The following is a 13,740-nucleotide window of genomic DNA, read 5'->3' as shown; positions in this document are numbered from 1 at the left end:
CTCCAATGTCTAAATTTAATCTACACAGTCTGTTTCTAAAAGTACAATTTTGATCAGGATCCAAAAATACAATTTATAAAGGAAATGAATAGAAAATGTTCACTTTACTCAAACAGTCTTGTTCTACCATTACATTAAGTGTTATCGAAATGTTTTAAGGCAAGATTGTGCCACATTCATTGTGCATCAATGTAAAACGGAGGTCACATTTGATGGACCTCATATTTTTTGTTTATTAATTATTTAGTATTTGCATTCATTGTTGTAACAGCATGCTCAGATAGAGCGCTTGATGTTTGCAATGACAGAATTCTGTGTATGAAGTATGCATCACAGCCAGTCCCCTACCATCGTTCCATTTTACATTGTTCCTACCTCTTTGTTTCATCCACTGTATGGTGCAAAGCGTACAACTTTATTTGTGCTAAATGTTTTTCATTGTACACACATTCATAAAGGTACTTGATCTAGGCAGCCTCCTTCCCCTGAGTGTGATGATTCCGTTGTTGTTCAGTGGGATTCTCTGAAGGCTTAGTTGCCAATGGAACCACATATCCATATTCACTTATGATACCTATATGGATTGTTCACATGGCTACAGGGGCAATGGAGGGAAAATGCACAGAAGGCATGGTGTGGCTTGCAGTATTTTTCAAACATTTTTTGTGAATATACCATCAGATTTTACCCTACGGTGCCCAAAATAACCATGTAAATGGCTTGGAAATGTATCATAGTGAACAATAGCAGCCTGCAGGTCAACCAGAAGGGACAGCACAGGACAAATGCACTTGTGCCTGATAATGGCAAATATTTTTGCATCCTTCAAAATTGCCTTCCTGATTTTGAAGATTTTGTCATCTTTGGACCTTTCAACCAATATATAAACAAAAGAGATGAACTTGCTGTGAAAAATAATGTTTTAACAATAAAAAAAAAATATGTAGTGCCCCAAATCAACCAAACAGCAAATGCCTTATATTAGTCTTATGGAAAGATACCCTATTTAGCACAATATTTTTTATATTGATAGTATAAATTCTTTCCAATACCTTATCAGTGCTTTTATTAAATAAAATATACAGATTTGACCTGTAGGAAGTACAACATACTTTTCTTATTGCTGTATCTGCTGGACACTTTCCCTTTGACATGAAAACAGACCAAATCTTAAATTCTATTAACATAGTACTAGTAATCATTTATATAAGAATTCTTCTTCTCTGGGAGTGCTATGACATAACAACTGCCATCTTGTGGACTCTGATGGAATGAAAAAGGGAATAGCATCAATTCTAATTTTATTGAAACATCTTCAAAGATAAAAATTGCATATCATCCATAATGAATTTGGTTATTCAACTGTAAAGAAAATCAAGGTCTGCATGGCACGTTGCCATTTCAGGAGTCAGTGCATCACTTTAATGTAGAGGTTTATTGATCATTTATGTCTATTCCCTTCTTCTTTCATGGATTGTGACTTCATATCAGATGCATTTGTTTTGCTTATTTCTCTTTTTGTACAGAGCCTGTTATGAGGAATTTGTTGTGTATATTATTGATTGCAGCATAATCCACATGTTAATATTGTGTTTGATTAAAGAATGCACCCATTTATTACTACAGTTGATTATGTTGGAAAATGGCTCACATTTTATTCTAGTGTTAGAGTTTTTCCATAGTTTTTTTTTTTATAATTGTCCCTTTTATTTTTTAAATTGGACCTTGCATGCAAAAATAGTATTCTAACACTATCATATAAACTCACAGTTTGTAAATTAAAGTAAAAAAAAAAAAAGTGTTATGTTCTGAATTAAAACGCCAGACCCTGTGCACTCTATTTTGTCCTTGTTTTAAAAAAAATGGCAAATAGATAAGACAGCTCATAGCAGAGAGTTTTTGGTCTACTAACCATATGGTATGTAATGCCAATCTCCCTTCTCCATGGGTAGTTATCAGACTTTAAACTACAATATAATTAACACATAGATTACAAGGAATACATACCGTATAGCAGTGCTGACCATTTCAGAATGTAACTATAATAAGTAAAATGGGGTATAATTTGAAGATGTCTTTTTTTATGTGAGCATAGCACAAGACCTCCTAAAGGAACCCACTTTCTACTTTTTTTATATCCAAGTTTTATTTTACATTTCCTCATTGCATTGCTACTGACTGACTAATAATAAAATGTTACGCATCTGCCACTAATGTGTGTGACTGGTTGATTTTGCTTTGTGTGATTCTTATATGCTATATTGTTTTATCAACTGATTGCCCCCTACCTATTACATTATATAATGTGCATTTTACCTATACATGTAGTAAAATACTGCAATAGTAGCCATTCCCTAAACACTCTTTTGCCTTGGCTGATTACTTTATAGTCACTATTCTAATAACAATACTTAATTGATGATTGTTGTACAGTGAATTTTGTATTTAAAGTGTTACTAAACCCAGGACCCTCATTCACTATATCTGGTCTCCCACAGCACACAGAACCTGGAAGTGCAATTATTTTAGTAAATATAACCTTTAATAATACCTTTTCTCATCAGAAGATAGAACAGTCTTGTGACTTCTATCAGTGTCCAGCAGAGTACATGTTAAAGTTTGTAGGAGTTTTCATTCTGCTCTAGGAAGATGCAGGATCCCTGACTTCTGTCTGGACAGTGCTTATTGACCCTGTGCTGATCACATACACTCGTCCAAGAAAGAAAAAACCTATCTGGCAATACACATAAAGCTGAGCATGTGCAGAGTGTCCCCACATGATATGTCTTGTCAGGAGATAAGAGGGGGGCACTGGAATAAAGGGAGGATCAGAGAAGTCAGGATCACACAGCATTTTTACAAATTGCAGAGGATTAACCCCATAGGTTCCATAAAGAGTATAACAATCATGCTTTACTGCATATACAGACTGATTTTACTGTTGTGGGTTTAGTAACACTTTAAATACTGTACACCCTATACATTCAGTATGTTTTGGAATAGAGAAATTATGATTTGGGATTTCATAAAATATTTCTTTGGCTCATCACAGGAATAACAAAATGTTTCTCCTTAAACACAGCTAATACACTGACAATGATTGACAGGCATCTTCCATCCTTCCATCAGTGGTAGTAGTAAAATATTTAAGGACCTTGTCCCTAAAGCAAGGTCCACTGTTCCCATAGTGATAACACCTTTGTTCACGTATTTCATTCTTCTTTAATTAGAGTACATTGTATCACCATTTTCTTTTGATAAAATATCTACAGCTCTAATTGGATGGGATTTTCTTCAGTGTTATTTGCTGTACCAACTCCATGTGTCCTCTTCTTCCAGATGAGTGAAACAGAAATTAATGGGCAATATGAGTCGGTGTGTGAGTCAGTGTTCAGTGAAGTTGATTCTCATGCAATGGATGCTTTAGACCTCCCAGGATGTTTTCGAACAAGAAGCCACAGTTACCTAAGGGCGATACAGGCTGGATATTCCCAGGATGACGACTGTGTTCCTGCTATGACATCTTCCAATGCCATCCCCAGTACCAGGTCAACAACAGGTAAACAATAACTTTTGCCCATTTCAGCCCTTTATTTATTGCAACAGTCATTTAGTCATTTTCTACATTTAAACAAAACAGAAATACTTTGATTCCTGATTAACATGTAAATTGGTAGTTTAGTAGAAACAGTTATTCCCCATGTATGCCGGTGCCATCTGAGAACCTTTAGTCTGAAGGACCTTTTAATGATTATAGCTAGAGATGAGCGAATTATTCAAAAATTCGGTTCGGCTGATTCGCCGAATTCGCCGAAAAAATTTGATTCGATCCGAATATATTCGCCGCGAATTTAACTTATAAAAAGGGTGTTTCTAGGCTTTAGAGAGCCTTTATATTAGTGCAGAACACTGTACCTTTAATTTAAATGCCCTTGGAGTCTGCTGGGGAAGAGAAATAATACCGTCAGTCAGTATGACATGCAGATGAGTGCCGTCGATCTTAGAATCACCGCACACTTCACTCATTTGGGCAGTCACGGGGCCAAAACCAGAGTGTGGAGCCACAGTGTGGCGGTGGAGGCAGCAGCAATGGGAGGCCATACAGCACCCTATGACAAAATGGAACCCACCAGCAGTGTGAGGAGACCTGAAAGTGGCACATGGCAGAGTGTGGCGATGGAGACAGCAGCAATGGGAGGCCGTACAGGGACCCATGACACACTCTGGACCTGGCAGCAGCATGAGGAGGCGGTACAGGGGCCCATGACAGATTACGGGCCTGGCAGCAGCATGAGGAGTCGGTACGGGGGCCCATGACAGATTACGGGCCTGGCAGCAGCATGAGGAGTCGGTACGGGGGCCCATGGCAGATTACGGGCCTGGCAGCAGCATGAGGAGGCGGTACGGGGGCCCATGGCAGATTACGGGCCTGGCAGCAGCATGAGGAGGCGGTACAGGGGCCCATGGCAGAGTGGCGGAGCGTAAGCAGCTAAAATTGAAGGCCATACAGAGGCCTATGTTAAAAAGTCCCCCCAGCAGCAGCGTGGGGAGACGACTATCAAGAGTCCAATGGCAGAGTGGCGGAGCAGAAGCAGCTTCAATTGAAGGCCATACACAGGCCTAGGTTAAAAAGCGGAAGCCGTCAGCAGCGTGAGCAGACGACAGAGACACATGGCGCAGGGTGGTGGTGGATGCAGCAGTATTCGGAAGCCAAACACAGGCCTCGGTTAAAAAGCGGAAGCCGTCAGCAGCGTGAGCAGACGACAGAGGCACATGGCGCAGGGTGGCGGTGGAGGCAGCAGCAATGGAAGGCCATACAGCACCCTATCACAAAATGGAACCCACCAACAGTGTAAGGAGACCTGAAAGTGGCACATGGCGCAGGGTGGCGGTGGAGGCAGCAGTATTCGGAAGACATACACAGGACTAGTTTAAAAAGCGGAAGCCGTCAGCAGCGTGAGCAGACGACAGAGGCACATGGCGCAGGGTGGCGGTGGAGGCAGCAGCAATGGAAGGCCATACAGCACCCTATCACAAAATGGAACCCACCAACAGTGTAAGGAGACCTGAAAGTGGCACATGGCAGAGTGTGGGGATGGAGACAGCAGCAATGGGAGGCCGTACAGGGACCCATGACACACTCTGGACCTGGCAGCAGCAAGAGGAGGCGGTACAGGGGCCCATGGCAGAGTGGCGAAGCGTAAGCAGCTTAAATTGAAGGCCATACAGAGGCCTATGTTAAAAATAATAACATGTTTGGGGCATGATTCATGGCGGATTTAGTCAGTTGTGTCAGGAACTGGTGGTTTGAAATCCAGACTAATCCATGCCTGATTCATTTTCACAAACGTGAGTCTCTCCACACTTTGGGTGGACAGTCGTGTCCTCCGCGGAGTTACAATACCTCCTGCCGCACTAAACACGCGCTCCGATGCCACGCTACTGGCCGGGCATGACAGCCTTTCAAGGGCAAATTCAGCTAGTTGGGGCCAAAGGTCAAGGTTCGTTGCCCAGTAGTCAAGGGGATTGTCTACCTCGGTTGGCAGGGTGCTGTCCAAGTAGGCCCAAGCCTGTTGTTTGAGGTCCTGCTCCAGGTCCACCTGATGCTGCTGCTGCTGCGGCTGGTTAGTAGTTTCCTCACTGCGCTGGTGAAGAAAGCTACTCATCATCGACTGCAGACTGAGGCAGCCGCTGCTGGTGGAGCTGCCACTGCTCCTACCACCCCACCCCTCCCCTGCTGCCATGGCAGCGGAACGCGAGCGCACAGGGCCCACAGTGTCTGAGGATGGACGTTGGTGCAGAAAGGCAGAGACCAACTGACTACATAGGTGGTTTTTATAGTACGTTATTTTGGCCTCCCTCTCAGCAGGTGTGAAAAAGGCCACCATTTTTGAACGGTAGCGAGGGTCCAACAAGGTGGACAGCCAAAAGTCATCCCTCTGTCTGATGGTTATTATTCGGCTGTCGCTACGCAAGCAACCGAGCATGCTATGGGCCATTTGTGCCAAGGAATGCGAGGGACTCCCTGCCTCCATCTCCACAGCATACTGCCACGGTGCGTCTGGGTCCTCTGTCTCCTCCTCCTCCTCTACCAGATGCTCCTGCTCCTCCACTCCTGTCCGCTGAGTGGAAAAACCACCCATTTCACTCAATAATTCCTGAGCACCAATGTCCTCCTCTACCTCCTCCTCTTCTTCCTGTCCTGCCCCCACAGGGGTCATGTGGCGTTCAGATCTGTGCGCCACGTCTACCGCACCCTGACCAGCCATTGTTAACAGCATTTGTTCCAGGACGTGCAACAGAGGAATGACGTCGTTCATCCCATAGTCCTGCCGACTCATGAATAGCGTGGCCTCCTCAAAGGGCCTGAGCAAGCGGCAGGTGTCACGCATGAGCTGCCAATGGCTGACATCGAAGTTACACAGGGGAGTACCTTTATCCGCTTGTAACATCAGGAAATCGGTGATGGCCTTTCGCTGTTCGTAAAGGCGGTCTAACATATGTAGGGTTGAATTCCACCTTGTTGCAACGTCGCAGATCAGGCGATGCTGTGGAATTCCGTTCTGCCGCTGCAGCTCAAGGAGGGTGTGCTTTGCGGTGTAGGAATGGCTGAAATGCATGCAAAGTTTACGTGACATTTTAAGGATGTCTTGCAGTGGGATGGTGGATTTTAGGAACCGCTTGACAACCAGATTGAACACGTGAGCCATGCATGGCGCATGGCACAACCTTCCTTGACGCAGAGCAGACACCATGTTCTTTCCGTTGTCGGTCAACATGGTTCCGATTTTCAGTTTGCGCGGAGACAGCCATCTGTCGATTTCTCTGTTCATTACACTCAGAAGTTCCTCCCCTGTGTGACTACGTTCGCCAAGGCATACCAGGAGCAGCACAGCGTGACACCGTTGCGCCCTGCACATGTGATATGCCGGTCGGGTAATGGGACTTGGCACGGGGGTGGCGGCTGAGGACACGGAGGAAGAAGAGGTGGTAGAGGCGGACATCTTTGCTGGACCAAGGACGTGCAAACGTGGAGGCAAAAGCGGCGTGACCTGTCCAAGTTGCTGGTGCGGCTGTGCCGGCACCACGTTCACCCAGTGGGCCGTAAATGTCATGTACTGTCCCTGACCGTAGTTACAGCTCCACACGTCGGCGCTACCGTGCACTTTGGCAGAGACCGACATGCTCAAAGACTGGCCCACCATCTCTTCTACATGTGAATGCAGGGCTGGCACTGCCTTTTTGGAGAAGAAATGCCGGCTTGGCACTCTCCACCGCGGCTCGGCACAAGCCATCATTTCTCGGAAAGGTGCTGAGTCCACCACTTGGAAAGGGAGGGACTGCAGCACCAGCAACTTGGACAGGAGGACGTTCAGCTTCTGCACCGTCGGGTGCGTGCTCGCAAACTGTTGTCTCTTGGAAACGGATTCCAAGAAAGACTGCTGACGGAATCCGTGAAGAGGAGTAGCAAGAGAAGGAGCATCTGAACGAGCGGAAGATGCCAACGAGCGACAACTCCCCTCAGCAGAGGTGTTGGAGCCTTGACTGGCTGATAGAGGGCGATTGACGTCGGGTGACGGAGCAAGTAACGGAGCGGGTGATGGGGCTGGGGCAGGCATAACCGCCGTATCTTTATCACGGTTTTCCCAGGCCACCGAATGGCAACGCTGCATATGCTGACGCAACGCTGTAGTCCCAACATTGGCCCCCTGGCCACGCTTAACTTTCTGGCCACATAGTCGACATACGGCTACGTTTACTCACTCGGGCGGCTTGCCGAAAAATTGCCACACCGCCGAGTAGGAAACTTTGCCCCCGCTACTCCTCACTGGCTGACTGCTACTTCCTCCGTGCACACCGGCACCACTACTGGCCGTGGTGGTAGGCTGCAGTGGAGCTGGTGCTCTACTCCGTGGCCGTTTGGCTCCACTGACACTGCTGCGACCCTGCTGCCTCCTGGGCAACCCACCGACTGTTTTGCTTGCTGGCAAGCTGGCACCCTCTTCTCCTGATGATGCGGAAGCAATAGCCTGATGACGACGAGGCTGCCAAGTGCGATCAGCCTCATCATCATCAATTAGGGTCTCCGCGTCACTACTAGCCCCCTCGGCTGCGTGTGGGTCTGGAGACAGACCTGTCTCTAGACCGGCTACCGAGCCACTCTCCTCGCCAGTACTTCTTCGCCTGGCTGCTGAAGAGGCGGATGTCTCCCCCCGTTCCTGACAGCCCTCTGTTAGCTCTTCCTCACTGTACAGTGGGGCTGAGCCCACAGCATGCGATACTTCGCTTGGTGAGGGAACACCAAAGGACAGGGGCAGGTCGAGGACACGTGATTTCAGTGGGCTTGCTCCCGGGCCATGCCAACTAACGGTTGTGTCTGACGTACCCACCGACCGTTGGCTGTAGGTGTCAGAGGTGACCTGGGAAGAGGAAGACGACCGAGTCAACCAATCGATGACGGCAGGGTTGTCGGTGGAGACACGACCGCTGGATGACACCGGGAGCACTGGCCTCTGGCTGCGACTAGTGCTGCCTCGACCCCTTCCTCTGCTGCCACGTCTGCTCGCTCCTGAAACATTGCCTCCTCTGCCACTCCTCTGCGTGTTGTCTGACATACTCTTTAATTCAATAAGCACCCCAAAAATAAAACCGGATTTAACTCTTTGAACGTACAATAGTGGTTGTGAAGCAGAAAGTCAGTTTATTTACCACAATCGGTCAATTGCAGCTTGCCGTTGGCTGGAAACTGTACGTTTATGTCACTGGAATGCACTAATCACCCAAAAAATATTACCGCCACCCGGCGTGTATATGGATTTAACTCTTTGAACGTACAATAGTGGTTGTGAAGCAGAAAGTCAGTTTATTGTACACAATCGGTCAATTGCAGCTTGCCGTTGGCTGGAAACTGTACGTTTATGTCACTGGAATGCACTAATCACCCAAAAAATATTACCGCCACCCGGCGTGTAAATGGATCTAACTCTTTGAACGTACAATAGTGGTTGTGAAGCAGAAAGTCAGTTTATTGTATACAATCGGTCAATTGCAGCTTGCCGTTGGCTGGAAACTGTACGTTTGTGTCACTGGAATGCACTAATCACCCAAAAAATATTACCGCCAGCCGGCGTGTAAATGGATTTAACTCTTTGAACGTACAATAGTGGTTGTGAAGCAGAAAGTCAGTTTATTTTGCACAATCGGCAAACTGCAGCACCAACTGTGCACGACAGCCACCAAAAAAAAAAAGGGTGTATGTCACTTTAAATTTTCGATTCTTTGATAGCTGTGGCCCTAAGTAACGATTCTGTGTCCCTGAGTAACGATTCTGTGTCCCTGAGTAACAATTCTGTGTCCCTGAGTAACGATTCTGTGTCCCTGAGTAACGATTCTGTGTCCCTGAGTAACGATTCTGTGTCCCTGAGTAACAATTCTGTGTCCCTGAGTAACAATTCTGTGTCCCTGAGTAATGATTCTGTGGCCCTAAAGTCTCTGTGGCCCTAACTCTGTCCCTTCATACACACAGGTCTGTCTCTCTTGAATGACCGGAGGCTAATGGAGAATTCTAAGATGGCCGCGATTTATAGCTCCACCATTACACAGTGCTGGCTGGCTGGCTGCTGATTGGCTAATAATGCGATCACATGTCATGAATGAATGCATTATGGGTCAGCGCGCCTTGTCTGCGCGCCTTCCCAGAGATCCCCGCTCCGTCGCCACACATGTCGCCGCCATTTTTTGGAAAATTCGATTCGTGCATCCGAAGTGTGCTAATCTTCGGATTCGGCGCGAATCAAATTTTTCCAAATCTTCGGAACGAATTCCACTTCGTCATGTTCGATTCGCTCATCTCTAATTATAGCCAATTCCTTTACCTAGATAAGTAACTTTGGTTTACAACTTGTTTGGTGATATCATCTTTTTATTGTCAGAACACCATTGTTTTTTTTTAAGCTTTCTTATGCAAAATGCTTGACATTTTTTGATGCCCTTGGCAGTAATACCCCATAGGAGTAAATAGGACAAGGCAACTACTTTAGATATGTTAAAAGCTTAATACATATGGACATAAAGAGCATGTTTTTATTTCTGCTTTATACAAATACAAACAAGAAATGCCACTTACAATAATGTAAACTGGCAATCAATAACTGTCACATTCAAAGGCCTTGTCTAATTATACAGCTGCTTGAAGAGTTCTTGCTCCAGGACCTCACCCATCTGCTTATTTCTCCCCAGTTTTTCCTTTGTATGAATGCTAATAATGTGCACGACAACTCAATAGTTTCCTCATAGTGGCCTTGAGACTTAGATAAAATAGGAACTAGGAAAGGGAAACAGAAAGGGAAGATTATAAAGCAAGCACCCTAAGAGATATAAAAAAATACAAAGTATATTGCATATGGGGTAGAAGTTATGAATGTGGGGGTGGGGGTGGCAGCATATGGGGGAGATGTACCTGACAGAGATTGGAATGTGTCTGCAAAGAGAGATTAAACTGCATGGAGGTGAGTGTAGCAATTGTAGCCAAGAGCATAGGAGGCATGCCTGAAGGCAGAGATTAACTTGCAAACGAGGAGGTAGGTGGCTGCAGGAAGGGTGTATGAGCTCACAAGGGTGAGCTGTGGATGCAGAGGAAGGAGATGTGGTGGCAGGAGGTGGAAAATGAGGTTGCATGGTGTGGTTCCACAGAGGGGAAGGGTAGGAGACAATCCGAAGATAATTTTTTTTGTATTTTTAGGCTTCTCAGTTGTAAATCTAATCCTGAAAACAGATATCTGATAGCAAAGCAGGGGTTGAAAAGAGATATTCCTAGCTGGTCATCAGATGTGATTTTCAAGACTTGTTTTTCCAGGACAAAAAATTAGGAATACGTGCAAATAACAACCAAGAAATTGTGCTCAGAGTGGCCCAGGACCAAGGGCAGTAATCTTAAATGTAATCTTTGAAATATAGCTTTTACGCCTTGTATTAACCCCTGGTTCCATATATGTATTTGCATTTCAGAGGAGATACAGTCAAGATAATATGTAAATCTTCTTTACAGCACTAACAAATGTCAGGTGTTTCTTTGAGCTGTGTACCCAAGTCAAACATTGTTGACACCCAGAGTAAATGTCCTATGAAAAAAACGCCTCTAAAATTAACACCGTGGGATTTTCTCACTGATCCTCATGCAACTGTTATCATCTGCCCATTTTTCTGATATTCAGCACTTGCTTTATATAATTTTCCTCTATGTCAAATCATGCTGGTCTCTCACCCGGAAGTGTATTGCTCTTTATTTTGCTATTGCCAAACTTAAAATAAGATTTCAAACACTTCATGATTTTTATTGATAGACTCAATTGAATAGTTTCTTTTTCTATATTATTTTATTACATTTTCCTGCTCTTTACTGTTTTTAGTGTTTGCAGTGAATTTCACATTTTACTCAAATACTCTCACTACTGACTTATCTTTTCTAGCAGGCACTGCTTTGATTGGCATGTACTATGAAGTCCAGGAGCAGACACACAATTTAAACAGCACATTTATCTGATCCTGACCATTAGATCTGTTTCCAACATCCTCCCCAAAGCAGCATAACTATTTTCTTTGTAATTGACTTTGTTTTCATGTTAAGCGGATGAAGAAAAGCCACTAAATGGTGCAAATTAATATATATATATTTTTGTATTACACCTAAAATAAACCAGTCAGTATTCATTTTTGCATATGGCAAATATATTATAACAGGTTACCTTTAGTAAAACCTGCATAGCAGAGTGATCTATAGACACAGATATATACAAATGAAATTATATGCTTTTGACTGTTTTTGACTTTTCCACCATCCAGTTTTCCCTATTGGTCAGTGTGGCCGCCAATTACATTAAAATACATTCTGATACATAGATTGAGAGCTAGCAGGACCAATGTCCCACAGTACACAGTACATGGGAATGCAATTATTTTAGTAAATATAAACTGCTAAATACCTTTTTCCAATCAGCAGATAGAGCAGTCTTGAGACTTCTATCAGTGTCCAGCAGAGCACTGATTAAAGCTTGTAGGAGTTATCATTCTCCTCTCACTGTCCTATGAGACTGCAGAACCCCTGAACCTCTGTCTGGACAGTGCTGGTTGGTTCTGTGCTGATCACATGCACTCTCTCAAGACAAAAAAAAAACTATCTAGCAATACACACCAAACTGAGCATGTGCAGCTTGCCCCAAAACTCTGATCTATCAGCAGATAGATTGGGGACAGTGAAAGAAGGGGAAGATCAGAGAAGTCAATTCTGACTTCTCTGATCTTCCCCTTCTTTGTTTAATTCTAAACATCCTTTTTACACAATGCAGAGGATTCACCCCTTAAGTTCTACAGTGAGTATAACAAGCATGCTTTACTGCATATACAGATTGATTTTTACTGTTCTGAGTTTAGTAACACTTTAACTTTTAACTGCCTACATCTCTGAATCTACTGATCATTTAGACATGTGCGTTATACTGAAGGTAACCTCTGTTTGTGAACATTTCTGTTATATGCTCAAAAGCATTACTGTGAGGAAGGTTAGTGCACAATGATGGACACATTTCAGAACCTTGGTTCTTTTAAATACATTTTTATTGACGATTTTAAACATAAATTGAAGCAGCACAATACAAAACAATAACATTAGCATTCAACTCCTTAATGATAACTATTACAAAGGTCCCTAAAAAATGAAGCAGTTGTAGTTGACTACATGCTAAGATTTTCCCTAGATCTAGGATATCAATTGATACGGTTTTAGTGCTTATTGTAAAGCTTATATGCTTAGTGCTTATATGTAAAGCGCTGCATAAATTGACGGTGCTATAAAAGTACCTGTAATAAATAATAAATAAATAGGGTTGGGGTTAGGTTTCTACAGCAATATAATTGAAGTCGATGACTACTTCACTGGAGATCCAACAACATGGGGTCAAAGTCAGTTGGAAGACAGTGATCCATCTATGGTGTCCAGATCCATCTAACAACCTTACCCCTTAAAGTGTGAAAGGTTTGTGTAGAGGGACACTCCTTCAGCAATTATTACTATTAAAGTGACTAGCAAGGTGTCACGTACCTTGGCTGAAGGCCAAGTTGACGAGAGGGCTTCCCTTGCAGCTCTGGTCCGAGCACCCCTGAAAGTGTTGACAGAGGTACAAGGCTTAAAGAAGCATGGGTGCTGACAGCTTGATAGCAGATGACTGCCATGGTCAGGGACATAGTCAAGGTGAGCCAGGGTAATACATAGTGAGACAGCAGTGTGGTCAGGAGGCAGGCTGGGGTCGGTACCAGGTTAGCAAGCAGAGCGAGGTCCAGTAGAAGGCCAAGGTCAGCACCAGGAGATCAGGCAGAGAATAGTCAGAGGCAAGCTGAGGTCAGCACCAGGAGAGCAGGCAGAGAGTAGTCTAAGGTAAGCCGAGGTCATAATCCAGAATCCACAGAGCAAGATCAGGAGCAGGCTGGGTCAGCAACAGAAGATCAGTCAGTACAAACAGGAACACGGGTCACAGGAAGCTGAAGAACATCCAGCAGAGTCTCCTTTAAATAGGCAGCTTGGTGCCAATGCAAGAAGACGTGTGTGCCGATGCACGATGGCACATAGAAATGCGTCAGTGCATGCTGGATATTAGCCTAGGCTTGTCTGTGTGCTGGTACATGTGCAAGAGCATTAGCTACATGAGAATGAGCAGTAGCTGCATGAGAATTTGCATTGGCTGCATG

At 44.5% G+C, this 13,740-nt stretch overlaps 1 protein-coding gene across 5 annotated transcripts in view; it reads left to right on the top strand.

Moving 5' to 3' along the window:
* Positions 1–13,740, top strand: part of DLGAP2 (DLG associated protein 2) — a 1,035,006-nt gene that overhangs the window by 899,673 nt on the left and 121,593 nt on the right. For all 5 annotated transcript variants that reach the window (XM_089679530.1, XM_089679529.1, XM_089679532.1 and 2 more), the window contains one exon: positions 3,340–3,559. In XM_089679530.1, coding sequence (XP_089535656.1) covers positions 3,340–3,559 — 220 coding nt within the window. The remainder of the gene's footprint in view (positions 1–3,339; positions 3,560–13,740) is intronic.

Source organism: Staurois parvus, unplaced genomic scaffold (genome assembly GCF_062004578.1).
Source record: "Staurois parvus isolate SC_StPar_1 unplaced genomic scaffold, SC_StPar_1.0 ptg000226l, whole genome shotgun sequence".
In the NCBI taxonomy this organism is placed as follows: Eukaryota; Metazoa; Chordata; class Amphibia; order Anura; family Ranidae; genus Staurois; species Staurois parvus.
This window is presented reverse-complemented; position numbering and strand designations above follow the sequence as displayed.